Consider the following 26,714-nt stretch of genomic DNA (forward strand, 5'->3'; position numbering starts at 1 on the left):
CTCGATAAAAACAAATATCGTGGATCTCTACAACGTGATTAACGATAATCTGCCGCTGCAAAAAGAACCCGAGAACGCACATTCAGAATTAGATATTATTTCTTTTAATATTTTGACGAATGGTGGTACTCTACAGTCATAGGATACAATACAGTACAGTACAATAAGTCGTTTCTCAGATCGTGATGCTCCGTTCTCCTTACATTTTCGTAAGCTGTACAAACTTGCGTTTTATAAATATAGAAAACATATTCAGTTATGTTATATCCAATGTAGGCGGGAGAAGGAGGGTCTTAAATAACTTCTTGCGATAATATAATCACATCTAAAGCTGTGCAAAGGGATCGTCGAATTTTCTGCTTTTATCATTTTTGTTTCGATCGGTGATAATTTAAATCAAGAATATAGAATAGAAATTTTATACATCGAGCGCGTTCGTAAATCGATCGCAAAGAGAAAATCTTAACGACTATACAATATTAAGATCCTGCAATTTCGCGAAAAAGATGCCGCTGAAAAATATATTTGTGTTGTAATAAATAAAATGTATGTACAAACGTCGTGTGTTATAAACGACTTTAAATAAAAATGTCTACGAAACGTTTATGTTTTCTGTATAATAATGTTAAAGACAGCGCGAGCAAAATTCGTTATTCGCATAAATTCAAATATATGTCGTTCGAGGAGGATTCATAATTTTTCTATGATGGCAAAGGATCGAAAAAAAAGTCGATCGTTTATCAAAGACGATAATTTTATCGAACGTTTAATAAAATTATTAAATGTCCAACGTCGATTCCGTTTATTATATTAGCAGCTTGGCCGTTTTTCGCGTATGAATTTGCATCGCGCCGCCGTTTGCAAAATACATTTCGCCCAGACATCGATACTCCTAAAAATGTACACGCTCCACATTTGGCACACTTTACTCAAAAAATAAAGACATACCCTAACACCCCGACGAATTCTCTTCGAAGAAATTTAAATCAAGTCGCAGATTATGACAAACTAAATATCACAAAGATGCACCTATGATACCTTAATCTAAACTGGCGTGTGAACCGTTTATTCTGAAAACAGTAATGGTTGTGTGTACGAGGACAGATTTAAGTGAGATAAAATTTGCCATTGAGATTAGATATTCTCGATCGTTTTCAAGATAAACAGCTCGCATAATTACTACGTGTCGCCTTTTATTAAATAACAGCTTAAGATAAAATTTGACAGATCGATTTGACAACTGTAACAAAAATCGATATTTAGCGCCAAATGTGGCCGTTTGAGATTCACTTGGTTAACGTAAAAACGGTGTAAAAATAGAGCGAATATTAAGTACGATTAAGCTCTAGAAAGGGGCGAATCGTAAATTAATAATACCTCTTACAAAACGCTTTTCGCGTAACTCTGCGAATATTATGGCGAAGAAAAACTTTCTTATCTTAATCAGATATACATGTGTTACTATATAATGACTACGCTAGTAGCACTACAAATGATCTACATGGGTGCTCTAAGCTTAATTGAATCGTAACTCTGCTACGATGATTAACGGCAGCTCTTCGTTCCACGAATGATCGTCCACGATCTTGACGATAAAGCTAACAATTTATTCCGACGGATATAAGGATACAGTCAGCTTAACAACTATCTATCTCGATTTAGATCTTTCATTACCGATCTATCGAATTATGAGGGAGCGTCGTGTTGTACTTAGGTACACGAAACTAATCGTACGGTGTAATCTCGACAATAAATGGAGGTAGCAATATTGTCAATAACAGGATTAGCCTTAGTGAAATGAATTATGGAACAATGTACAATGTTTATGTCTTGTCGGATATCGGCTGTCCCAGTTCCGAACTTTCCGCCCATCCTCTACATGTAATCCGCTACTCACGACAATACAAAATATTGAAAACCCTGCAGATAGAAATTTGCTACGATCGATAATGTGCGATGTGGCGTACGTCAAACATGCCACTCTTCTCGCGTTTCTTTTATATGCGCCTAAAGGATAATGTACTCTTCCGATCCGAGCGGTAAATAAGACGTAAGATCTCGTCGAGATGATACGCAAAGCGCGCGAAAAATCATCATGATAATCGCGATGTAAACGTGCGCGTAAACATTTTTTATATACAACAAAGGATACAGGTACTTCTTAAGCGAGAATATCTCTATGTATAAACGAAACAATAATATTATTGGATGTAATATTACATGTGTAAATGTAGTATAGCCTTCGAGAATAAGATTTGCGACTGAAAAAAATGCTTTGTCTATTACTTAGGTTTAAAATTGATTGACATTTTTATAGTGTTGCTTAATTGCATGCAACATTGAAAAAGTTGAGTACACACAAGATCACTGGCGATAGTTACGTGTCTTTTCATAACGAAATTATATCACATATCTTATAAACAATATAGAAATTATATATACAAAATATATTCGACGGAAATTACAAAAACTTGTACTCAAATCAATAATATATCGGCTTAACTAGCATTTGTCGGACAGCCTAAAAAATCTCCTAGCGGGCTACATATCACATTAATATAGTCTGTTGTACGTACGCGGGTTTACTTTCTTACTTCACAACTTCTCTCGCTAAAACTGAAATGCTTTAAAAAATTCGGTCGTTTAACAAGCACGTCGTACACGAGATCTTGCAAGGAATTTTTTCGTTTCAGTTTTACGTATCTTTATATTACACTCTGTACCAATGTCCGATATCTCGTATTTTTAGCTTGGATCACACGTGATCGTTTTTTTCATTTCTCATCGGCATATGTTTTCGCATTAATCAAGGTCTACGGTAAGATCCGCGTTATTGGTGGCAGAGAAATTCAACTCCTCGTCTTCAACAGACTCTTTGTCCGTGACGCTGGATACTGTGTGATGGTTGTTTGTCGTCTGATTGTCAATCTTTGCCTCATCGACCGGCTGAACTGTTGTCAGCGTGCTCCACCAGTTTGAGAACGCCCCTTTTGCTTGCGACAGCGCTCCCCCTTGTAAATTGTTAGTCCCAAGAATAATATTTCTATGCACACTTTTCTTCCTAACTATGCATATTCTGATCGCATTGGACGTTAAGCGAAATTAAGCGGAACGTCTGATGTAATATTCCCAATTATGATTTTTTTTCATATAGTAACTAGACTTAAAAAAAACTGCATGTAAATAGTAAATATAGAATGTAATAAATACGAAGAGTTATAACAGGTATTTTTTTTATAGATATTAATATGCAGTTTTAAGTATGAAAGAAATATTTCTACTTAGAAATTGATTGACAATGCATTTAAATGCTCTATGGTCCGGGTTATATTTAAATCAAGTTATGCAGCCTTACCCACAGCTTTCCCAGTAGTGGCCACTGCGCGCCCAGTCGATGCCATTGCTTGATTCAACTTTCTGCCGCTTTCCGTATTTTGCATCGTGCTGAAACAACAAATGTTTTTGTTTTCTTAAACACTGTACTCTTGATCGGATAAAATAATGAACATAAAAAGCAATGAACCGAATTAGTAGTCTATTTCTTATTCCTTGCACTATAAATTTATACTTTATAGTAGAGATTTGTACTTACTGTGATAAACGTAATTTCATATCTTGCACCGACAGCTGACCAGCAAAGGGATGACCGGGCTCGATATTGAGTATTTCCGGTTTGTTCGCGCTACACCACGCCTTGTAATTATTTGTAGCGCGCCACGCGGACATGAATGCTGCATTGTAGTGATCCGACTGACGAGTATCCTGTTGCATGGATGTACGCAGCATGCTCAATAGGTACACCCGGAACTGTGTTCTGATCCATTCGTCGCCACCCTCCCATCCCACCCCGTCCAGAAAAATATCCTTCCGAGGCTCGGCCACATGCCTTACCACGTAATCGGCGAATCTCAAGTCCTCCGTAGTGAGATGCAGCTGCCGCCTCAGCTCGGGATCGGTCGCCTCTATCCGCGTGTTTTCAACCTTTTGTAAATGTAGCATACGATTATATAGTTAAACAAAATTTATATTCAATTCCCAATCAAATATACATCTAGCATTAAGCTTACCTCGACTAGCACATCGATTAACTGCTTTTTTTGTTTAAACAGCACATTTGTAGCGCCTACTATATATCCTCTAACATTAATATCCCCCAAGAGATCCAAATAGGGTAAAGACAAGTAAGGTAAGCAGAGATATCCCTAGAACAGATACATATTTCTGCAATATGCAAAATGTTATCCGAATGGAATATGCAAGGTGTTTCCTAAATAAGTAAAAAATTGAAGGAAATGCATATTCGGTGACTTATTTTAAGAAGAAAAGGTCCTATGAACACATGCCCTAAACTGCTTCGTTTTCAAAATACACGATTCGACAAAGATGCACGCCCCTGATGGGTCTAAAAATGTTTTATCGGTACCGGAAAATGATTCTTAATACCACATGTACGCAAACCAAATTTGAATTAAATATCTTTAAATGTTTTCCAGATTTCCGAAATTTCCATATTTTTATTTTACAACTTTGACACTCTGTATTTTGAAAACGAAGCAATGTAGGGCATATGTTTATAGGATCTTTTCTCCATAAAACAAGCCACGGAATATCCCCTTCACTTTTTTGTACTTACTTAGGAAACACCATGTATATCTATGACAAGTGCATCAGGTGTCATTACCTTTGTAAATAACTCCAAAGGTAGGCCGCACAACTCCGGATTAACATGCGCAATTTGCGTAATGTTATTCGTTAATCTCGCGTCAGAAAGCGCATCGCTACTCGTGTCACGAGGTAAACTATTATCCGTGTCGCCCGTGCTTAATGTGATGGCGTTTACGCTATGTACCCTGTGTACGTTATCGTTCGGCTTCGGCGAATATTTAGAATCGCTTTCCTCCAGGTAAGATTCGGTGCATTCTTGTGCCGATTCTATTTCGATGACCTTCATATTTAGATTTTCATTGTCGTTATTATTCTTCTGTAGGGTTACATGCTGTAGTTCATCCAAACATTTACCCTCCATCGACTCCATAGTTTTGTTGTCGTTAATGCACAAGGAATTTTTATTGCTGTTATCGTTGCACTGCTCGTGACTCGTGGCGTTTGACATATCGTCTTTGACGATGCGGGTGGATGACAAGTTAGAATCGTCGACATTATTCGTTGATATTTCTTCCTCATCGAAAGTCGGAATCGGAGACATCGGCCTGGATGGTCTGAAGAAAAGAAGGATTTGTTTATAGAACTTATTACTGCTATCAATCTCGATAAATTTATTCATTAAAGTATCTCCGTAGTACCTCACACAAGCCGCTTGTTGGAGACCATGTTCAATCATGTCTGGATACAGTGACAGTAGAGTCAATATCGTGGCGCACAGTGGCTGTACAGGTGATTGATAAAAGACTATCCTTTTCTCAAGCAAGAGCAATTTAAATAAAAGTAACACTTTGTGACGGAATTGCAATATAAAATCTCTTGCAGACAAACCTGTAAATAATGTGTACAATGCAGGCGGTGTGACTAAAATATCATTGAACAGAAATTTGTTGATGGATAATTACCAACAAAAGTTTGCGGCGGTATATGACTTTCGCCGCTCATACACGAATTAAGATGATGATAAGTATCCTCCAGTAAGGATACTTTACTAAAATCTCCTTCCTCGAAATATGCGTGTGTTATCAAGGCCATTTTTACCTGAATGTGTCCGTACAGAGGCAAAGTGCTTAGCACACAAACTGACTTCTGAACAGTGCCTCTTGTTATGTCAGACGTACGATTCTTTAGTTTCTGCAAACACAATAATGTTTGGCTTGATATTTATACGAGAAGTTAAAACTTGTATACATTAACGTAGAATACTTTTGTAATACCTCCACAGGTATTTGGCGGAAGCATGAAATGCCGTATATTGTACGTTTCGGATCGTTCAGACTAGGTAAGTGAAAATAGACTGTGTCCTCGTCGTAGTTATGGGAACCGTCGGGCAGGGCGAGCGTGGGCAGATACTTCCATCCCAACGGGCACTCGTTAGGCGCACCGGGCACCAAAGGTGGAAACGAGTATTCTACCTAAAAAGGCGACATTAACGTTATCAGCACGCCTTGGGCGCGATTGAAAACGAGGAAAGCAGGTTAATTGGCCTGTCACTCTACCTGACAGCCTTTCTTGTGGTGAAACCCGACGACGATGACGTGAAGAATCGGCCCGCTCGATTCCGCCATCCTTACGGCTCCGGTGATGACAACGCGACGCGGCACTTGCGGCGCACCCGGACACCTATTTCCACGGACAACTCGGCATCAACATTATTTCAAAACCGCGAGAAATATCCGTGCTGCGGGACGCAGACGAGAGCTGATAGCGGTAGACGTACAATTTGACATGCGCCATGACGCATTTGCACATTTGTTGAGCGTGCATGCGCGCGCACACACATGCACATATACACGCGCGTGAAGCGTTAATCGCGAACAATCGCGAATATCACGCTTGAACGCCTACTACCTACTACCCAGTACCCAACAGTGTAAATTCATTTTTAGTACATTCGGGAAGTTCTTTACGTTTGAAGATAATTATATATCCGCATCGTATCTAAACAATCTCGAGTCGTAACTGTCGATTCAAGAAAACATTGCGATTGCAATCAAGGAAATTTAAACAATGTGTGCTGTAAGAATCTCAACAATTGAAATATGTGCAATTTTATAAACTTGTCAGAATGTATATAAACAATTTAATAAGTAATTTTCCCAATTTATGCTACTTTAAGCACAATTCAACATGAAATTGCTAAGGCGTAATCTCCCTTGATCTCCCTTTTACATCTACATGAAGTTTGTATCATATTCGAAGCAGAGGTCAATGAAAAGTATCTGTGTTAAAAGTATCTTTGATTTAATAACAAAACGAATCACATATCGCAAATATAATTGTACATGTATATAATATATGTGTATATATACAGGGAGTTCTTTTATTACACCGTCCAGATACTTATTACACAATCCACTAAATACTTCCACTTACTATACAAGTTTACAAACTGATGCGATTTATTTTCTTCGTTTGTAACAAATCCACGCCTCCGTCTTATTCCATTATCTAAATCGCAATTCCGTCATAGAAAAATAATTATATCTGCATGCATATTCATACAAATATAAACATATAATATAATTATTTTTCCTGTCACATTTGTCTCTTTTTCGATTCTGTCATGTAAGAGTGCACTAATCGAATGTAGCGTGGTGACATTGGCATTTAGTTTTCGCGTTGCTAAGTCCATTTTCTCTCAAATCCTTGCTGGGCTAAATCTACGCATGATGACAAGTCGCAGGACGCAGCTTTGAGAATATCTTGTCCGCTCTGGTCGGGAGCGCAAAGCTATTCCGTGTCATCGGCCTCATAGCCGTTCTCCTTCCCCGTGGCAGCGAGTAGGAAGGAGAGGAAGAAGATGGGTGGAAAGAGACAGTCGGGAGACGCGCTACCTGCGTACGTTGAAGCCCCGGGTGCCGTCCGGGCCGATAGGCATGCGAAGAACGTTGCTGGGCAAATTATTGCCGTTCGGCGCACTCGACTTTGCCTGAATTCTGTTGATCTCCTGCGCCGTCTTCTCTTCCGGGCTCTTCTCTTCCCCCAGGATCCTCCTGCGCGCCTCCGCATATTCCTGCTCCCGCTAAGACGAATGCGTTACGTCTCTCATATGTTCGACAGGAGGGGGGGGCGAAAAAAACAGTGCGTTTACATACCTGCTTCAAAGATTTGATTGGCTGCTTGGGTTTGTCGTCATTCAGTGGGCCATCGCCACTGCCCCGCGAGTCCGCGGTCGGTCTCTTTAATATTTTTACCATGGGCTTTGGAGGTACGTATTGAGATCTGAGGCCGTCTTCTCCTAATATGATCATCCTTGTGTTTGTATCATTACTGGCCCTATGTCCAAAAAGTCATTGAATATGTAATATATACATTGTTTCTAAATGACTTTAAAAAGTACAGAATGGAAAGAAGTTCTAGAAACATTCACCTCAACCTACCTAGAAGATTCTATCTCTTCCTCTGTGTTCAACCGAAAAGCCTCCAGTCTTTTGTCGAGTGCCTGAAATCCATCATAATTTTACATTCCTCTTCCGTAAGATGCGACAATAAATAATCTCCGGAAAGAAATCGAGTAATATTAGGAAAAGAACTATTTCCACGCGAGCTCAACGATTTGGAGCATTCCATGCAAAAGTATGTCCTTATGGTAGCGTAAAAAATACTAAGTACGATTAACAGTCGCGTATATCAATCTATCAGTTACGAACGATGTACGTACGAAAAATACGCGACGATTGGGACGTTTCGACGCGAGGAAATGCGAGACGACGAGCCTCGTGGAGTCCTCTCGTCATCGAAGGAAATGGAGCACAAGGGGGTTTTATCAGTTACATTCCTTGGATGAGGAAATAAGGTGCCTTGTACTCTAAGGTAATTAGCACAAGCAATGTAGACCTTAGTCATTCATTCATTCACACTACCACCGTGATACACACGTTCATAATCTTTTTGATCCTTTTTACGAATCTTAAACCTTGCAGATTATGAATCCTTTCCGATTCCCAATCGTGCAGATCATTAATCCATAAGAATCTTAATCGGAAAAAACTTATCAACAAAGCATATATGGGACGAAGGCCGGGTCGGATTCGAACCACGGACCTTGGTGTTACTAATCATTCGCGTAGGCACTGAGCCACGCGTCATCCCCTAATGGAGCACAAAGGAGGTTATAGGTTATAGGTTAATCGTCCCGTTCTATTACTACGTTTACGCGAGCGTCACTTCTGTAGTAACTTACGATAATTCCTTCGCGTAAACGGGATTTTCCTTCGCGTAAACGGGATTTTGTAGTAACTTACGATAATTTACTCCGCGTAAACGGGTGAATTATCGTAAGTTACTACAGAAGTAACGCTCGAAGTAAACGTAGTATATGTCAGACTCGAAGAGAGAAAACTCCGGGACGCGCTTTACCCCGGATTCCTCTATCTGCTCCCAACTCTCGAGAACGTCGTCCATGGTCCGGGTGCGTCGCGACGCGAGTTTCCGCGGAGATCCGGAGCTCGCGTACTGCAATTGCAACGTGCGAACGATGGCGTGCGGCGAGAACTGGGAACTGGGGACTGGGGCTGGGGGAGAAGTGGAGAACGGTAAGTACGACCGTCGCCCCGTGCGGCGTGGTGCGGCGTGCCGTGTGCCGTCAGTGCCGTGCGTGGTCAGAATGGTCACTTCAGAGTCAGAATCATCATCTGTGGTCAGAATGGTCGGGGACGGTGGACGGTGTCGGTGCTGGTCGGTACTGCCCAGCTGCCCTATACTACGTTTACGCGAGCGTTACTTCTGTAGTAACTTACGATAATTCACTCGTTTACGCGGAGTAAATTATCGTAATAAAGTTACTACAAAATCCCGTTTACGCGAAGGAATTATCGTAAGTTACTACAAAAGTAACGCTCGCGTAAACGTAGTACTAGGCTGCGCCCTTGCGTCACGACCCAAACGGGATTGGCGATTGGCGGTTCATTGGAATCATCGACCGCATCGACGTGCATTTTCAGTCGAGTGCATTCCGCCGTTCCGCGACGAGGTCGCCGGTCGGAAAGTCGAAATTCGCCGTGCAGGCAAACCTGTCGGCTGGAGATTCGTGACACCACGAGGGACCGAGGCCGAGATGAACGCTTTTCGCCGGGTGTAATCAGGATTTGGAAAAATCTCTAGGAGCTCGTCGACAGGCGACCAATAAGCGCGATGGACGAATTCTCGTGCCGACTGCCGATCGGGGTGCTTCCGCTCCGCTTGCGCCTTTGCCTGACTTTGCGCGAGGATCAGTTGATTCAGTAAATTCAGTTGACGTTTTGACATCGTGTCGACTGTGTGATGTGTCGGTCAGTCGGTGCGCTTTTTAACGTCAGGTTCCGGTGCCGCATAATGAGCTGCACAATATCGGCGTGATTATACGCTCCTACTTGTGACTTGAGAGGAGTCTCGACGCGATTAAACATGACGGAGATAGAATGGTGAGAGAATTAATTTTCGTTCAAGTGTCTGCTCACGCTGTTGTTCTCGATATCATATAATAAAATCTTGATACTCTAACATAAGAAAATCATACTAGGAACTTTATTGCAGGATATCAAAGCCCATGGAATATGGGACTGTGAAGTTTGCGTGCCTAGAAGAAACTACGGATCATCCTTTGAAACCAGTTGTAATCACTGTAAGAATAGTCTCTCTTTTACTGGAGTATCACAAATATTTCCATTTCTACAATCATAGAAAATTTTTTTACAATGATATAGCTGATTGATGGACGTAGCGCAGCTAGACGCAGTGCGTTACGAAGTACAAGCACCGGTTCCTCTACTGGAACACCTACCCCAACGCACACACCAGTTCCTGCAAATCCACTGAGCGATCCATTGTTAAGTCATCCTTCCCTGGATGGTTTTGATCCTCTTACACAATTTGTTCAAGAAGAATTGGATCCTCTCTCCAAGATGGCTGCAGATGAAGTAATATATATAATTTATAATATTTTTATTTTAGTGTCTTTATCACAATGTGTTTATTATCTATGTCATAGTGGGATTATTCTAATGTCGCACCTGTGAGTAAAAAATCAAAAGATACGGCAGAGGAGTTGGTAGAGCCATGGTCTGTTAGACGTTCCGCTATATTGAGCAAATACACAACTTCCGAAAAATTATCGATTGTAACCAGTTTCTTGCCAGGTGGAGAGAAAGGTACTTACTTTTTCAAAAAATTAACGATTAATTTAATTTTGTAAAATTATTTAAATACAGTATTGTTTATTTTAAATTGTCGCAATATTGCTTTATCACAGTTGTAGTGAAAGTTCAGCCAAGCGGGCCGATGGTCGACAAGGTAAAAACGCGACTTGAACAATTAGACGACTTTGAAGAGGGTTCTGTCAGGCAAATGTTGGACTTGTCGCAGCAACAGTATACCGCGCGAATCGAACAATTAAACAATGAACTAGTACAAGCGTGGCATTCGGATCAAAGAGTGAAGGCGCTCAAAATTGCAATACAGGTTTCAATACATTTGTTCATCTTCTATGAGAGAGCTTAGAGCAAGAAACTTACGATTTAGATATTAATGCTAAATTATTTCAGTGTGCCAAATTATTAGTAGATACGTCTGTAATGGCTTTTTATCCGAGCAAGTTTGTTCTCATCACAGATATTTTGGATATCTTTGGAAAACTTGTGTACGACAGATTGAAAGTGAAGGCTGAGTATTACAAGTAATTATTATATGTATTTTTCAACTTATTTTTTAACTGCATTTTATATTTTTCTGATTATCGCACAGTTGCTAATAGTGATATTTCTCTCGTAGACCAGGAAGTAAAGTACCTACGAGCTTGCCCGATAATTTTACACCCGATATGGTTCCTGAGAATGCAAAGGAAACGTGTCGGAATTGGTTTTACAAGATAGCTTCTATACGCGAACTAGTACCGCGTTTATATGTTGAAATGGCGATAATAAAATCTTACAGTTTTCTAACGACGAGGTAAGACTCTCGTAATAGACATTTGTAATATTATGATAATATAAAATAACATATTAAAACAATATTTTTATTTTAGCGAATTTAATACTGCTCTACTACGTATAACTCGTATGATAAGAGGTATCGGAAATCCGTTGATAGCGGTTTACGCGAGATGTTATTTATGTCGCGTGGGATTGGCATTGAACAAAACATCAGATTTTGAGTTTGTGAGGGAGAATTTGTACGACTTTCTTTTTACATATCAGCAGCTATTTGGTACTGCTGTGAAAAATGAAATAATGAAACAAAACGTCACCTTGCATTCGTATCTTAATTTATACTCACCAGCTTTGGATTGGATCGTACAGGTCTTGGTGGCAACATCGCCCGAAAGCCTTCTTGAAGAGGTTTTATCTCGATGTAAAAAGCAAGAGAAGGGGTAAATAAATAGGTATTTTATACCTATTATATCTATATATTTATATCTTTAATTTGTCTCTAATCTATTAATTTTTACGTAATTGACATACATGTTTTCAGATCATTATTATTAAATACAGTACTGACTGCATTTAAACCGACGTATATTGCTGCACGTGCAATGGATTTCGTCAATTTAATAGTAGCGAGCGAAGACGATGGTACTGAGATTAAAAAATTAAGAGATGTATATATGTATTTAATTTAGAGATATTACAAGATTTTCTTTTTTTACCTCGATAGGATATCCTCAGTATCTCTTATATCGAAGTTTGGGAGAATGTCTTGTGCGAGAATTTCCGCCGAAAGAAGATTGTCAATCGGTGCTTAACGTGATATGGAAGTATATAACGGACCTCACAGATCCCAACAAATTCATGCATTGTATCGAGATTTGGATTCAATTCACCGTTATACACTTTTCTGTAAGTTGTATGAATAATAATAGAGGAAAGTGCCCTATTATGAGATAGGATCCTAATATGAGATGGCGGGGTTTTTTCATGGTGGGATCAACAGATAGGTCCTATATAGAGCCTTTTAGCTTAACATATCTCATATTTGGATCCTGTCTCATAATAGGGCACTTTCCTCTAATAATAATACTTCATATATCAAATTAAATTATTATAATATGTAATATGTGTTACAGGTAAACGAATTAAATTTGTTTTTCGGCAAAATAATAGACCGGCTACGACCAAACAAAGCTTTCGAAAATTATTATCCACAGTTGCAGAATATTGTTGAGAAGATAGTCGCCCACACGCAAGATTTTGAATCGCTGCTTGCCATAGTAACTATCTTTGCATTTATATAACCGCACATTATTCGTATTTATTTAATAAATTATGTTAAAACGTTCGATCTATCACAAATAATCTGACAATTTTTGCAGGACAATTTTTTACCCCTAATTGACTTGTTTCACAAAGAAAGTGTTAAGGTCGAAGTTTGTAAAACTGTTATAGAAGGATTAAGTGCACAAAGCGGGCCTATTACAGATCCTATTATTATAAACGCTCTGATGTTTATCGCAAGAATAATGCACGATTCCGTTAGGTATGTCAATTTAATTTCGCGATTATACAGTTTATTTTGATCTTTAAAATCAAACAAATGCAGTGCTCTGACCGTCGAAGATGAGAAACGACAGATCGGACAATTAATATGTGGCCTAGTGCAACGAGTAGATTATGGTCGCGATTTTGAGAAGCAGCTTAGTTTCTACGCAGAGGCCAGGGCGGCATTTCCTAATCTTGATAGCGTTCATATACAACTTGTGCAGGTACGTAATACATACGTGGGTAGTCTGAAAAGTTTTGAGCCTCAAACCTTATTTTTTTGGTCAAATTCGGTCAAATTTTCCAACATAGTCTCCTTTTAAGTCGATGTTAGGCTCAAAACTTTTCAGACTACCCTCGTATACTGTTCTTCCTTTACAGGAAGAACAGTTACTAATCTATATCAAGATAAAACTTTTAGTGGCAATTAAATCATTGCTTTTGTATTCAGTGCGTGAATAGATTATCAGTTGATACCAGAAAGATAGTGCGTGGCCACCATACGAGGAGAACGTCGGCATTTGTACGCGCCTGTGCTGCATTCTGTTTCATCACTATACCGTCGTTAACTTTAGTCCATACACGCCTGCAATTGTATCTACTGTCTGGACAGGTCGCCCTATTGAATCAATGTCTAGGCCAAGGTACGATTCTAATTAATTCTTTTTTTAACATTAACATATAACATATTGTTTTTATTTATCTCGTCAATTTACGTGCGAAAACCGGCATTTTTTCAGCCGATGCCTGCTTTAAGGCCGCTTTAAGTTTAGTTCCAGAAATGCCGAAAACCATCGATATCGATGGAAGACAGAAAAGCTCACAGCCGTACTTGCTCTCATACTTATCGAATTTCTTGTCTACATTATTAGTAGTTCCCGTAAGTATACTGATATGCGCTACGTTTTAATTTTATGATTTTAAGATTGCTTTGTACTATATCAGGATAGCCCAGAGCATGGTGTCCTGTACTTGATGAGAGGCTTGCTCAATGCTGTTCAACGTTACTTCGAGGAGAATACCTCAACTAAACCATATTTGTATTTACGTGTACTCGATCTTCTTTCAACGGTAGCGCAGGAAAATTATCCATATCATATCGATAAGGTACCTCATACTTTCGTGCATATTTGAAAGAACAATTAAATAACCGTAATTTCATGACACTTAAAAATTAGAGAAATTAATTACGAACTAAGATCTATCACATAATGGCATTTCAGGTTGATTCAAATGATAAATTGTATGGATCTGATCAGAAATTTATTGGTGAAGTCAATAAAATATGTTCGAAGATTGTTGAGGAAATCTTGAGTCATCTCAAGTATCTTGGATCTACCGAGCAATTTGATAAACAATCGGCGCTAGCACTCGAACTATTTAATTGCTTTATTATTCGTGCAGATTTACGGGATACTGCATTAGCGAATATGGCTGTAAATTTGTGGCACTTGTCACAACGACATGGTTCGGTGGATTCTAAAGTTACGGTAAATACGCATTTGCAGTAATCAGGAATTCGATTTTTAATACATTGTTTTATTTTTGTAATCTTTAATTATCTCGAATATTTTTTTTCAGATGAGGACGAAGGCTTACATGACACAGAAGAGTCATCATCAAGAATATGAGCATTTTGCCGAAATACTCAGGAAAATGTCGAGATGAAGGACATTGGAAGTTTTCGATAACAATCAGAACAGCTTAAACATTTTTTATTGGCAGTTTTTTTTAGAAAACATTTTGTAATTGTGCAATAATTTTTCCAATTATATCAATCAAGCCAATTAGCAAATAACAGCAGGAAGATAAAATGAAATATAAATTATAAAAATTGTTAATCACTTTATACTAAATTTTCTAAAATATAGCAAATCTTGTTCAAAATATTGAAATATATAAATAATCGATGTAAAAATTTATACTCAATAAAGATATCACTTACAGTTCTACATTTGTTACGGAATACATTCATATCATAATTTTGCACATTTTCTAGAACACATCGAACGATATTTGTTACATACATGTACAAGACAATACAGTTGATTAGTTCGTCATTAATTCGTCATTTGTCATAAACTATTCTATAATATAACTGCCATAGAAAAATAATGATTATTTATAGACTTCGTACATCTCTGTGAACACTCCATAACGGAAGACATCTGATTTGGAAGACACAAGAAATCACCAAGATTATTCTTATTTTTTTAACACGGAACGAAGCGCGTCCAGAAATATATCGGCATGACGCTCTGTGAAAGTCAACGCAGGCCTCAGCCGCACGGCTTGGCTACCGCATCCACCTGTCTGGATACCTAACAAGAACACGAAAAGCACGAAAACGTGAAAGATATTCTCAGCGCTCGCATTTTACATTTCGATATCACCTTACCTCTCGTTGCAAGTTTCTTGATGATGTTGTCTCGCATTTCAGGCGAGGCGCAATTAAACGCTATGAAAGTTCCACGTCCACGCACTGCGCTGATTATAGCAAAATGCTCTTTTTGCATATCCATTAAATGTTTCAATATATAGTCGCCGACGCGCGTAACCCTATCCAAAAGATTCTCCTTTTTGATCGTTTTTATAATCGCTTCGAGCAGTATCACTTTGCCGGGATCTCCCATCCAAGTATTGAACACACGATATGACAGTTTCGGTCTGCGATGTGCAGGACGAATTAAACGTTAATACTTAAAACACAACGTTATCGCTTTATCGTAAAAAAAAACATTTACTTTAGATCCTCCGAGTGATAATAACCGCCCATTTGCATTTTCTTGCTGAAAGTCATCACGTCGGGTGGGGTATCTAAATTGAAGTGCTCGTGGCACCACATTTTTCCCGTTGGTCCGCCACCAGTTTGCACTTCGTCGATAAGTAACGCAGCTCCGTGCTAAAATATTTCAATGCAACATTTTAATGCAATATATCTTTTCTTACAACGCAGTGAGATAATTGTGAGCCGCACGCTTTACCTTCCGCGTCACGCGTTGAAGTTCCTGAAAGAATTCCGGCGATGCGTGATTATCTCCGCCTTCCGCTTGAATAGGCTCAATTATCACGCCGGCCACTGGTATTTTCTTTTCGTTTTTGTACTTCTCGAATAGTTCCTCGACCTGAAACATATCGTCATGCTCTTAAATTCTTCTCTCATATATGCGAAACGCTCAAAAAGACATTTAAGAGTAGTGACTTGACGATACCTCCGCGAGGCAACGCTTATCTTCCTGCTTGTTTTCTCGCACGTTCTCTTTTAAAGGATATTTGTACTCTGGAAAAGAGGCGATAGGCCAGTCGAAAGCCGGTATATCCATTTTGTGAATGTACTTGCTGTGAGTCGTTGAAAGGACACCTAAGGTTCTTCCATGAAAACTACCTAACGATATTAAATATTTCGTATAGATTCTTAATTAAAACGAAACTTGTTTTCATTCGGACAGGTGACTGACCTTTAAAGGACATAATAGAGTATCGAGGTGAACCGGGAATTTGATTTATCATACATGACTCTATCTCTTCCTTCGTGAACGGCGCTCTTTGCCTTTGTTTCTCGGCGTACCAAATAAATATATTTTTAAAAGCGTTCTCGTTGGAACAAGAACCGCACATCATTGTTGTGATGTGCGATAATCCGGGTGGTGCAAACTGCTCAAAACAATAATAATAATAATTCATATTTATATCGCGCGAAGAGTGATGGACAATAAAAAATTTATTATAATTTTATGTATATATTACCTCTTTCTTAAGCAGAACATCCTTTAATCTATTAGGCCAATCTTTCCCTGGAAAGACACCTAATGCAGGCCTATTCGCTATAATTTTCTGGAAAAAGACATAATATATATATCATTCACAATTTTTCGTACACGCTTGGACACCATCTACTCTACGTAGAACAAAATAATTCGCAATGTATTCCAAGAATATCGGATTATTAGAATTTAATCCAATATTGTACATATGCTGTATATAGTTAAAACTCAAGTGATATATCATGTAGGAGGAGATTAGCATGTAAATTCCGTATGTGAGAAAAATAAATACGGTACTCCGCGACGAAATACCTTTTATATCACTCACTTGATTAACGGGATCGGCGAGAGCCTCCAACATAGCCGGATGATTGTACCCTAGGGGCATTGATGAGATTTGCATATAAACGTCCAGCAACGCGTTCCCGTCAACGTCTATTATGTAATTACCGGCGGATTTTTCATAGTCTGCGAAGAATTGTACGGAAGACGCTTGCTGAAGTCACAGATTTCAACATTGTAAACCCATTTCGTCTCTGGCATATTTACAAAAGATATTTCGCATTATTACTCATATCTTAAATGTATACACTTTGATTCTACAATTATAGCAATTCTATGTAACAACGGTAAAGTTATAACTTTAAACTATCGAATTGAAATATGAGCTATAGGCGAAGCACTCAAAACATCAGCAGATAGCAATTTAATTGATAAATTATGTGATTACAACATCATGCCGTGACGTCACCCAAAGAATCAAGAGTGCCTGACGTACTTGAATCGTATTTAATTCTTGTAGCAAGCTGCGCGATCGAGGACCCGGTATCTCCGTCGTAAGTACCGGCCCTTCTGGTTCCCTCGGCACCGAACCGGTTAAGCATCTCTTCCACGTTGTAATGCCTGCACGACAACCATTATACTCTTATATTTAAATATATATATCCTCCTATATATGTACAATTTAAATATATACGCATTTTCTTCGCAGAGAAACATACACGTATGTACATATAAAAGATTTTCTGCCCTTTTGGATTTTGCCGACATATCCATATCCGAGCAGAAAAACAACTTAACTCGCTAAATTGTTCAACAACTGCGGTAATCCAGTTCTATTGACGATAGTTAAGACTGATTGCTTGATTTATTACTGCGATTTTACGTATTTGAACCCCCTCGTAAATCATTATGTTGCAAATTGCAATGTGCAAGTCGCGGACGGTAACGTAGAAACTAGAGTATGAATAAAGAAAATACAGATTGCAACGTTTTCCGTATTGGACAAAGAGACTATTAAAAGCAAGGAGTTCTGGATATAGAAATCGGAATTAAAAGATTAAATTTTCTCATATTTAATCATAACTGATTATAAAATATAATAAATGTGATTTTGATCGAAAAAACATGTTTTGGATGAGCTCTCCTATCTCAGATATCAAATGTTTGTCTGATATCTGAGATACTTTATATCAGCAGATAGGACCCAATCGTTCAAATTTGCTAAGTAACAAAGTTGACGATATGCAATATGCTTACTTTCCGCGTTATTAAATATAGATTCCAAACAATTTTAGCTTTTTGCTTCCTTTTTCATCAGAATTAATTGTTTAAATTTTTCGAAAATTATAACGATTCTCTTTGGATTACATATATTTTGCTAGTACTTTTTATTTAATTTATTTTACCACTGAGGAAAATTGTGATTCTAAATATTTGACAATCGTTATTAATCTAACATTATTTATTATGTGTCAATATTTTCGATTTAACTTTTACTGTTTAAATCTCCGTTTTCTTATCAAAATGCAAAAATATTGAAAACAAGGATTTTCGGAAAGGATTTTCGGAAAGGATTCGAAGTCGGAATTAAAAGATAAATTCTCATTTAATGATTATAAAATATAAGATATAATAAACATGATTTTGACTGAAAGGACAAGTTTTGGGTGAGCTCTCCTATCTCAGATATCAAATGTTTGTCTAAGATACTTTATATCAGCAGACCCATTCATTAAATGTTTATTTTTAATTAAACTCTATAAAAATAATTAATAAATTTGTTTGTTGAGATCTTAAATTTTTATTCATAAATAATTTTCTTTGCGAGAGAGAAGATTTTATAGTAGTGGAACTGTATTTTGTACAAAACTGATTTAAAATTAACATTACAACGTCCGAGATCGTGACGAAAGTAAACATTCTTTATCTGCGTGCTATTTAAAATTTCGGATGAGATAACGACGGAATAACGATGGGATAATGAAAGATACTCGTATTAATAGCACTCTTCACTAAAGATACAACGTTAAGAGTATTTTCGTTAAAAATGCACCGAGAACTACACTGTGAAAGAGTTAATATATTAATTTTTCTTTCAATGTTATTTATTTCTTTTTTGCCTTTTTTTTGCAATCGTTATGCACCGCACAGGGATTTAAGATTCGCGGGCGGACGGCGAAGCAGCTGGAACTGAGATGAATTTATCGATTTTGTTACGGTCCACACAGCGTCCGCGATAGAGCGGCATGCTCCCGAATAGATTCTTGTCATCCATTATGTGAACTACACCCATTTTCGAGTCTGACGAAGAGGAATATAAATACCGTTTAGCAGCCGTCGGAGCGAGGTCCGCCCACTCAACGCGCGGTGATACTTGTTAACGAACATTTCCGTTTGAGACAAGAGCACGGATACAAGAGGGCTGTTCTCTCAGCAACGTCGTCTCTGCCGAAGGGATGGAGCCGTACTGGTCGCTGATACGCGCTGATAGCGTTCACCCGGTAAAAAGAACCGGAGAGTCTCGTGGGGGCGCGAGTTGCTGGAGCAGCCGCTCTTCTGCTCCGAGGAAGAGAGAGAGAGAGAGAGAGAGAGAGAGAGAGAGAGAGAGAGAGAGAGAGAGAGAGAGAGAGAGAGAGAGAGAGAGAGAGAGAGAGAGAGAGAGAGAGAGAGAGAGAGAGAGAGAGAGTGAGTGAGTGAGTGAGTGATTTATTATTAATTAGTCAATGACTACATATATACAGCTTATAAACATGTCTGTTGTTTGTTAAGTTTGCAGGCGTCTAACAAATTCCTTTATATTATCTGCGCTTTTGCTATACTCATTTAAACTATTGTACAGTTTCAATTCATTACTAAAGATGCTTCTTTGCGCATTTGTCGTATTACTCAATTTTATACATAAGTCATTTCTCCTACGCGTATCATGATCATGATGTTCACGCTGCCTACTTAATTTACATTGCAGGTACTCCGGCGCTTTGCCTAATACTATCTTATGTATAAAAATACAAACATTTCTTTCAATTCTTTGTTTTACTGTTTGGAAACATAAGGCCTCCAACATAGAATCTATTGGCGTGTAAATATTACATCTAATTATTGCTCGCATTGCTTTATTTTGACATATTTGTAGTTTTCTAATCTGGCTCTCATTCATATTATACATCAAAGTGCTGCAGTATTCAAAGTGTGGTGCAATTATGCTCTTATATATTTGGCATCTCGTGTTATCATACAATAGTTTTCCTATTCTCTATAGCAAACTTACTTTTTTATTAATTTTTTTGCAGATATAATCTACATTTTCTTTAAAATTTAGATGTTCATCTATTATTAGATTATATAATAATACCCAAATATTTAAAAATTGTAACGCGTTCTATATATATATATATATATATATATATATATATATATATATATATATATTGTTCATTTTAATTCCTTCTCTATACACGATTTGCTTTCTTATTCCTTTTATAATCATAAATTTCGTCTTCTCTATATTTATTTTTAGTTTATTAACATTAAACCACTTGCTGAGTTCCTGTAGCACTATATTTAATTCGTTAATAATATCATTAATATTCTCTCCTTCACGATACACTATCATGTCATCTGCAAAAAGCCTTATGTTTCTGAATATCTTAATAATATATCGTTTATGTATATAAAATAAATAACAGTGTCCCTACTACTGTTCCTTGTGGAACTCCTACATTACAATCAATTTCATCTGATAACACACCATTAAATTTGACTTGCTGTTTTCTATCAGTTAGATAACTTTTAAACCATTTTAGAACTGTTTCTTGTAGTCCGTATCTTTCTAGCTTCTTCAGTAACATTAAGGTCTATAAATACAACTACTATATACTTATTGTTATCACAATCTTGTTTCCAATCAGATATCGTGCATTGCAATGCTGTCTCGCAAGAATACCCGTTCCTAAATCCAGATTGATACTGCGTTAATAACTTATTTTCTTCAAAATACTTATACATTTGTGTTTTAACTACAGTTTCTAATACCTTTTCATAAATTGGTAAGACATTTATAGGTCGAAAATTTTCACATTTATCTGTATTTAGAATTTTTGGTATTGGTACTATTTGTGAAGTTTTCCATTTACTTGGGAATTCCCCTAGCGATAATGAGGTATTAATGATATGTATGAATTCCTTCTCAAATGTATTAACTACTTTTTGTAATATTTTAGTTGATATTCCCTCACTAGTCCCTTTCTTATTCTTATTCATATTTTTCATAATATACCTGAGTTCATGCGCAATTATCTCCTGTAATTTGCCAATATTTACTTGTGTATTTATATCACAGTTAAATTCCGTATCCTTATCTGAAACTATACTATTTCTTATTTCGTAAATACTATTGACAAAGTATTCGTTAAATTCATTTGCTATTTGTTGGTTTTCTCTGAGCCGTGTATTGCAAAATACTACACCATTATTGTTCTGGTTTTTTACTCCCTTACCATACACTAATTGCTTAATTATTCTCCAAAGTTTTAAACTATCATGTTTGCAATTATCTATTTTGCTTTCATACCAGTTCTTTTTAGCCCTACGTACTACATCACCACCAAGTTTCTTTTTTGTTTATATAGGTTTCAATCAAATTCAGTTCTCGAATTAATAGCTATCTTATATAACCTATCTCTCTCTTTTATTAATTGTCTAATGCTTCCTTCAAACCATGGTGACTGGCTTATTTTATAATCTAATTTGGTTATTTTAAACGGCGCGAATTTATCTAACGCTTTAATAATCATATCTATGAAATCGTGTGCAACATCTACTACCTGTATTTCATTTACATCTTTCTCTTTTAAATACTTGCCTATCTCCTGAACAAACAAATCATCATTAAAGCTTGTAAAGTCTCTAGCAGATCTTGATTGCGTTGGTCTACATACGTTTTCTAATTCTGTATTGATAACAGATCATAGAGTGATCTGTAATCTTTGGTGTATGCTTTGTTTTTACTATTACTTTAAAGTTTGAAAACACCAGATCAATCAATGTGCTAGACTTATTTGTTATTCTTGTATTCTCTAGTACATATTGCGCGAAACCATACGTGTACATAGCATCGATCAGTTTCTTTGCATAATAATCATTTCTGTTTATGTCTATATTAAAATCTCCTACAATAATTACTTTATTAAATTCTATTAGATGTTCCCCCAATTCCTTTATAATATCTATAAACTCTGAGTCACTGGCATTTGGTGAGTGATATAATGTACATACAATTATATTTTCTTTATTATGATTTCCTATCTTTATGATGGATAACCATGTATTTAAATTAATTTCTTTAATTGCTATAATTTTTGTTTGCATATTATCTTTTACATATACAATTACTCCACCAGTTCTCGAATTACTTGTGTTACATCTAATTACATTATATCCATCAATCTGCAATTCATGATCGATCACTCACCTCCTCAGTAACATGCGTCTCAACTGTCGCTAATATGAGAGGTTCTCTATTGTATACTATTTGTGAAACGATTTCGTCAATATGTCCCAACAAACCTTGTGCATTTAAATATATTATTTCACCAAATGATTGCTATGCCCCCGTATAGTCGGTTTTACTTATTTTCCCATTAATCATTTTTATATAACACGGACAATCCCTATAGTTAGCCGTATGATTTGTCTCAAAATTATTCACTTTTAACTTACTTGCTAATTTATCGCAATTTACGCATTTCTTACCCACAGACTTACAGAGAGAGAGAGAGAGAGAGAGAGAGAGAGAGAGAGAGAGAGAGAGAGAGAGAGAGAGAGAGAGAGAGAGAGAGATTGATTGATTGATGTCTTTATTTAGCCCTTGGCTACTTTACATATAAAAAACGCTACAACATGTATAACCTAAACAATTTCAGACATTATACCCGAATAACTCTTTTATACATTACTAATCACATTAACGCTCTATAAAATGTATATAGCATAAACAAATTTCATACATTGTGCCTGAATACTTTCTTATGCCTTACTAATCGCAATATCTTTCCCTATCCACTTACGCACTTATCTGCTCCTATTATCTCTCTCTTTTATGTATTTTGCTAGCTTTGTTTTAAAGCATTTTATTTCCGTTATATTCTGTATTTCTACTGGGATGTCATTGAATATTTGGAACCCGTTATACGTTAAATTCTTATGTGCTGTTAGTGTTCGTGTCCTTTCTACTACTATGTTTGCATTATTTCTAGTGTTATATGCATGCCTCTCACTAATTTTTTTTATTTCACTTGATAAATATTTTGGCACCATATTATTCCTCATCTTATATACTAGTACGCATACATTATATTCCATTCTTTGTTTTACACTCATGAAACATAAAGCTTCCAACATAGATTTAATTGCCGTGTATCTATTCACATTTAATATTATTCGCATTGCACGATTTTGCGTTTTTTGTAGCATTTGCATCAAGCCCTGATTGAAATTTAACATTATACTACTACAATATTCGTAATGCGGTGCAATTATTGTTTTATATATCAACACTTTTACATAACTACTTACAACATTCCTTATTCGTCCTAAAAACCCTATTTTTTTCCCTACTTTCTTTGCCATGTACCATGCATGCTTCTCGAAGGTTAAATGCTTATCTATAATTATGCCTAGATATTTTGTATCTTGCACTTCTGTGACCGTTTCATTTCCTATATAAATATTATAGTTGGTTCGCTTACTTTTTTTCCTAGGATCATAGATAGCCATAAATACAGTCTTTTTAACATTAATTTTTAGCGAGTTTTTATTTAACCATTCAGTCAGTGTAATCAATATTTCATTTAAAGTTTGAATTATAACATCCATATTGTCACCATACACATATACCATTTTATCGTCAGCAAAGAGTCTAAACCTACATTTTCTGTTCCTATATACCGTAATCACATCATTAATATATAGAATAAACAACAATGGCCCCAATATGGATCCCTGTGGTACTCCTGTCTTAATTTCAAGTTTACCAGACAATATATTTCCGATCTTAACTTGTTGAGTCCTATTCTCCAGGTATGATTCGAACCATTTTAGTACCGTTCCCGTTATACCGTACATTTTCAACTTTTTTATTAATTCTTTCCTATCAATAGTTTCAAATGCTCTTTTAAAGTCTATAAACATTACTCCTATTCTCTCGTTCTTATCCATTCTTTGTCTCCATTCTATAAGTACTTTTTGGATCGCTGTCTCACACGAATGTCCTGATCTAAAACCTGACTGTTCTGCAATTAATATCTAATTTTTATCAATGTAATCGAGCAGTTGATCCTTTACCATTTGTTCTAAAATCTTTTCGTAGACCGGTAACGTGTTTATCGCTCTATAATCCTCAGCTTTGTCATTGCCTACTACTTTTGGGATCGGTGTAATTATAGAGTTTTTCCAATTTTCCGGTACTTTCCCTTCTTGTAAAGATTTATTTATTAATCCAAGTATCTTATCTTTATTTATTCTCCATGTCATTTTAATTTCCTCTGCCGTAATGCCTTCTCCCCCTCCTTTCCTTATGTCTAACCCGGTTATTACTTTGTCCAATTGTTCTTCAGTTATTTCTTTGAATTCCTTCATTTCACTGCTGCTTATCCTTTCATATTCAACTTGTGCATTTTCCACTCTATCTATTTCGTTTACAATATTAACTACACTTTCAATGAAGAATCTATTAAACTTATCCGCAATTACTTCCTTATCCGTATAACTTACCCCATCAAATTTAACGTTTTTAAATTCCGCTCTCGTTTTCTTTGTGCCTATTAATTCTTTCAACGATTTCCACATTTCTCGCGATTTATTCCTGTTATCATCTATATTTTTTTCATAATAATCTCTTTTTTTCTCCCTAATTTTAGCTACTGCCTCATTTCTACGTCTTTTAAACTCTTTCCAATCCTTTTCCATATTTGACTGCGCTGCTTTTTTATATGCTCTGTCTCTTATCCTTAGCATTTCCCTGACTTCTTCATCTATCCATCTTTTAGTTTTCCATCTAACAGGCATAACTTTTTTAATCTTTGGCGCTATTTCGTCTATTGCTGCTATTATACCGTTTATTGTACTATCCGCTAACAAATCTACATCGCTATTACATCCCATATTGTCTTTCAGTTTGTCACCTACCAAGCTTTTAAATCGCTCCTCGTTAAAGTTACTATAGTCCCTTTTATAATATGTAATAATTTCTTCATCTTCTTTATCGTTTATTGTACTAATATTGACTTTTATTATATTATGGTCTGTAATTTTTGGTGACTGTAGCACGTCAACCTCACTGAAGAAATTTGAAAATACCAAATCTATAACAGTCTTTGAATTCCTTTCACACCTCGTCGGTTTTTGTACATATTGCTTCAACCCCAGACTTCCCATTTCTCTACTAAGCCTTTCCGTATAATGATTATTTTTACTCATATCAATGTTCATATCCCCTAATATGATTACATGTCCTTTATCAATTAACCTTTCAGACTGACTAACAATTAATTCAATAAATTTACCATCACTTGTGCTTGGCGAATGGTATGTATTACCAATTACAATATCTTCACCTTCCCCCATGCTAACCTGTACTACACTCAACCACATAACCTGCTTGTTCTCCCTCTCATCATCCTCTATATTTTCTATTATTCTATATCTTAATGACTTTTTTATATAAGTTAAAACTCCACCTGTTCGCCGACTTCTATTGGTATTTGCTCTAACTACATTATAATTCTCAATATTAATTTCCACATCACCAATTTCTTCGTGTACGTGTGTTTCCGTAAGACATAAAATTTTTAGTCTGATTTTGTTTGCTAACTTTTCAATTTCGTCTTTATGTACCAAGAAACCCTGTGCATTAAGTAACAATATATCTGCTTTTTTCAAACCTCTTTGTTTATCTCCATCTATTTTCCTCCAACTTTTATCCAATTGCTAACCATCATAATATATAATACCTTTCTGCATTTTATTTACTATTTTTTTATACGATTCACATTCTCTATCCGTTATTTCATGATTAACATCTATTCCTGTCATTTTAAACTCTTTAACCATCGAGATGCAGTTGGCACATTTTTTATCTTGCGATCGACATTTTTTTTCATTATGATTTCCCGCACATTTCCTACATATTACATTATTCCTACATTCCTGGGCAAGGTGGCCATATCCCCAACATTTGTAGCATCTTAATACGCTTACATAGTCGAAAACTCTACATTTTTTCCATCCTACATTTACTTTTTGTAATTCCAATACTATTTTATGTGTTTTTGGATCTACTTCTAATATTATAGTTCCTTCTTTCCCCTTCCTTTGTATCCTTTTTATTACTTTAATCTCCATGTTTTCATTCTCTCTATCTAACTCATTCTGTTTTACTATTTTTTTAAACAAAATCCGCTTCTATCCCATTTAAATCTTCTTCTATATCGACTATTTTAATTTTAGGTAACTTTTTATCAACAGTTTTAATTTTGTATTGATCACCTATTTGTTT

At 36.5% G+C, this 26,714-nt stretch overlaps 5 protein-coding genes across 8 annotated transcripts; 1 reads left to right on the forward strand and 4 right to left on the reverse strand.

Annotated features, from left to right (window-relative positions):
- Positions 1 to 88: 88 nt before the first annotated feature.
- LOC143906740 (late secretory pathway protein AVL9 homolog) lies at positions 89 to 6,675 on the reverse strand. The gene is made up of 9 exons (XM_077423000.1): positions 6,162 to 6,675; positions 5,880 to 6,077; positions 5,568 to 5,796; positions 5,304 to 5,493; positions 4,682 to 5,219; positions 4,068 to 4,202; positions 3,593 to 3,981; positions 3,356 to 3,444; positions 89 to 3,011 (listed from the first exon to the last, which is right to left on the reverse strand). The coding sequence occupies exons 1-9, from the start codon at positions 6,228 to 6,230 to the stop codon at positions 2,803 to 2,805; spliced, it is 2,046 nt and encodes a 681-aa protein (XP_077279126.1). The 5' UTR covers positions 6,231 to 6,675; the 3' UTR covers positions 89 to 2,802.
- Positions 6,676 to 6,889: 214 nt separating this feature from the next.
- On the reverse strand, positions 6,890 to 9,241 carry LOC143906742 (SUZ RNA-binding domain-containing). The gene is made up of 4 exons (XM_077423003.1): positions 9,025 to 9,241; positions 8,046 to 8,107; positions 7,761 to 7,941; positions 6,890 to 7,687 (listed from the first exon to the last, which is right to left on the reverse strand). Exons 1-4 carry the CDS (start codon positions 9,067 to 9,069, stop codon positions 7,496 to 7,498), a joined length of 480 nt encoding a protein of 159 aa, XP_077279129.1. The 5' UTR covers positions 9,070 to 9,241; the 3' UTR covers positions 6,890 to 7,495.
- On the forward strand, positions 9,213 to 15,067 carry LOC143906738 (VPS35 endosomal protein-sorting factor-like). Of its 3 annotated transcripts, none has more exons than XM_077422982.1 (19): positions 9,213 to 9,342; positions 9,609 to 10,067; positions 10,180 to 10,267; positions 10,350 to 10,562; positions 10,634 to 10,793; positions 10,895 to 11,103; positions 11,187 to 11,317; positions 11,413 to 11,589; positions 11,666 to 12,010; positions 12,112 to 12,212; positions 12,295 to 12,476; positions 12,704 to 12,847; positions 12,950 to 13,113; positions 13,177 to 13,339; positions 13,567 to 13,759; positions 13,856 to 13,995; positions 14,061 to 14,222; positions 14,339 to 14,605; positions 14,697 to 15,067. In XM_077422982.1, exons 2-19 carry the CDS (start codon positions 10,051 to 10,053, stop codon positions 14,781 to 14,783), a joined length of 2,943 nt encoding a protein of 980 aa, XP_077279108.1. In that variant the 5' UTR covers positions 9,213 to 9,342; positions 9,609 to 10,050; the 3' UTR covers positions 14,784 to 15,067. The 3 variants fall into 3 exon arrangements, with proteins under 3 accessions (XP_077279108.1, XP_077279110.1, XP_077279107.1); XM_077422984.1 differs by having other exon boundaries at positions 9,278 to 9,481; XM_077422981.1 differs by lacking the exon at positions 9,213 to 9,342 and having other exon boundaries at positions 9,490 to 10,067.
- On the reverse strand, positions 14,815 to 19,649 carry Gabat (4-aminobutyrate aminotransferase). 2 transcript variants are annotated; one of them, XM_077423001.1, is made up of 10 exons: positions 19,486 to 19,649; positions 17,658 to 17,782; positions 17,208 to 17,375; positions 16,863 to 16,949; positions 16,574 to 16,769; positions 16,328 to 16,500; positions 16,100 to 16,240; positions 15,860 to 16,017; positions 15,514 to 15,782; positions 14,815 to 15,436 (listed from the first exon to the last, which is right to left on the reverse strand). In XM_077423001.1, the coding sequence occupies exons 1-10, from the start codon at positions 19,547 to 19,549 to the stop codon at positions 15,321 to 15,323; spliced, it is 1,497 nt and encodes a 498-aa protein (XP_077279127.1). In that variant the 5' UTR covers positions 19,550 to 19,649; the 3' UTR covers positions 14,815 to 15,320. The 2 variants fall into 2 exon arrangements, with proteins under 2 accessions (XP_077279127.1, XP_077279128.1); XM_077423002.1 differs by lacking the exon at positions 19,486 to 19,649 and having other exon boundaries at positions 17,208 to 17,415.
- A 4,814-nt stretch (positions 19,650 to 24,463) lies between these two features.
- LOC143906722 (uncharacterized) lies at positions 24,464 to 25,648 on the reverse strand. The gene has a single exon (XM_077422965.1). The coding sequence runs from the start codon at positions 25,646 to 25,648 to the stop codon at positions 24,464 to 24,466; it is 1,185 nt and encodes a 394-aa protein (XP_077279091.1).
- Between the last annotated feature and the right edge of the window lie 1,066 nt (positions 25,649 to 26,714).

Source organism: Temnothorax americanus, unplaced genomic scaffold (assembly GCF_048541705.1).
Source record: "Temnothorax americanus isolate GAGA-0224 unplaced genomic scaffold, ASM4854170v1 Scaffold75, whole genome shotgun sequence".
NCBI classification, from domain to species: domain Eukaryota; kingdom Metazoa; phylum Arthropoda; class Insecta; order Hymenoptera; family Formicidae; genus Temnothorax; species Temnothorax americanus.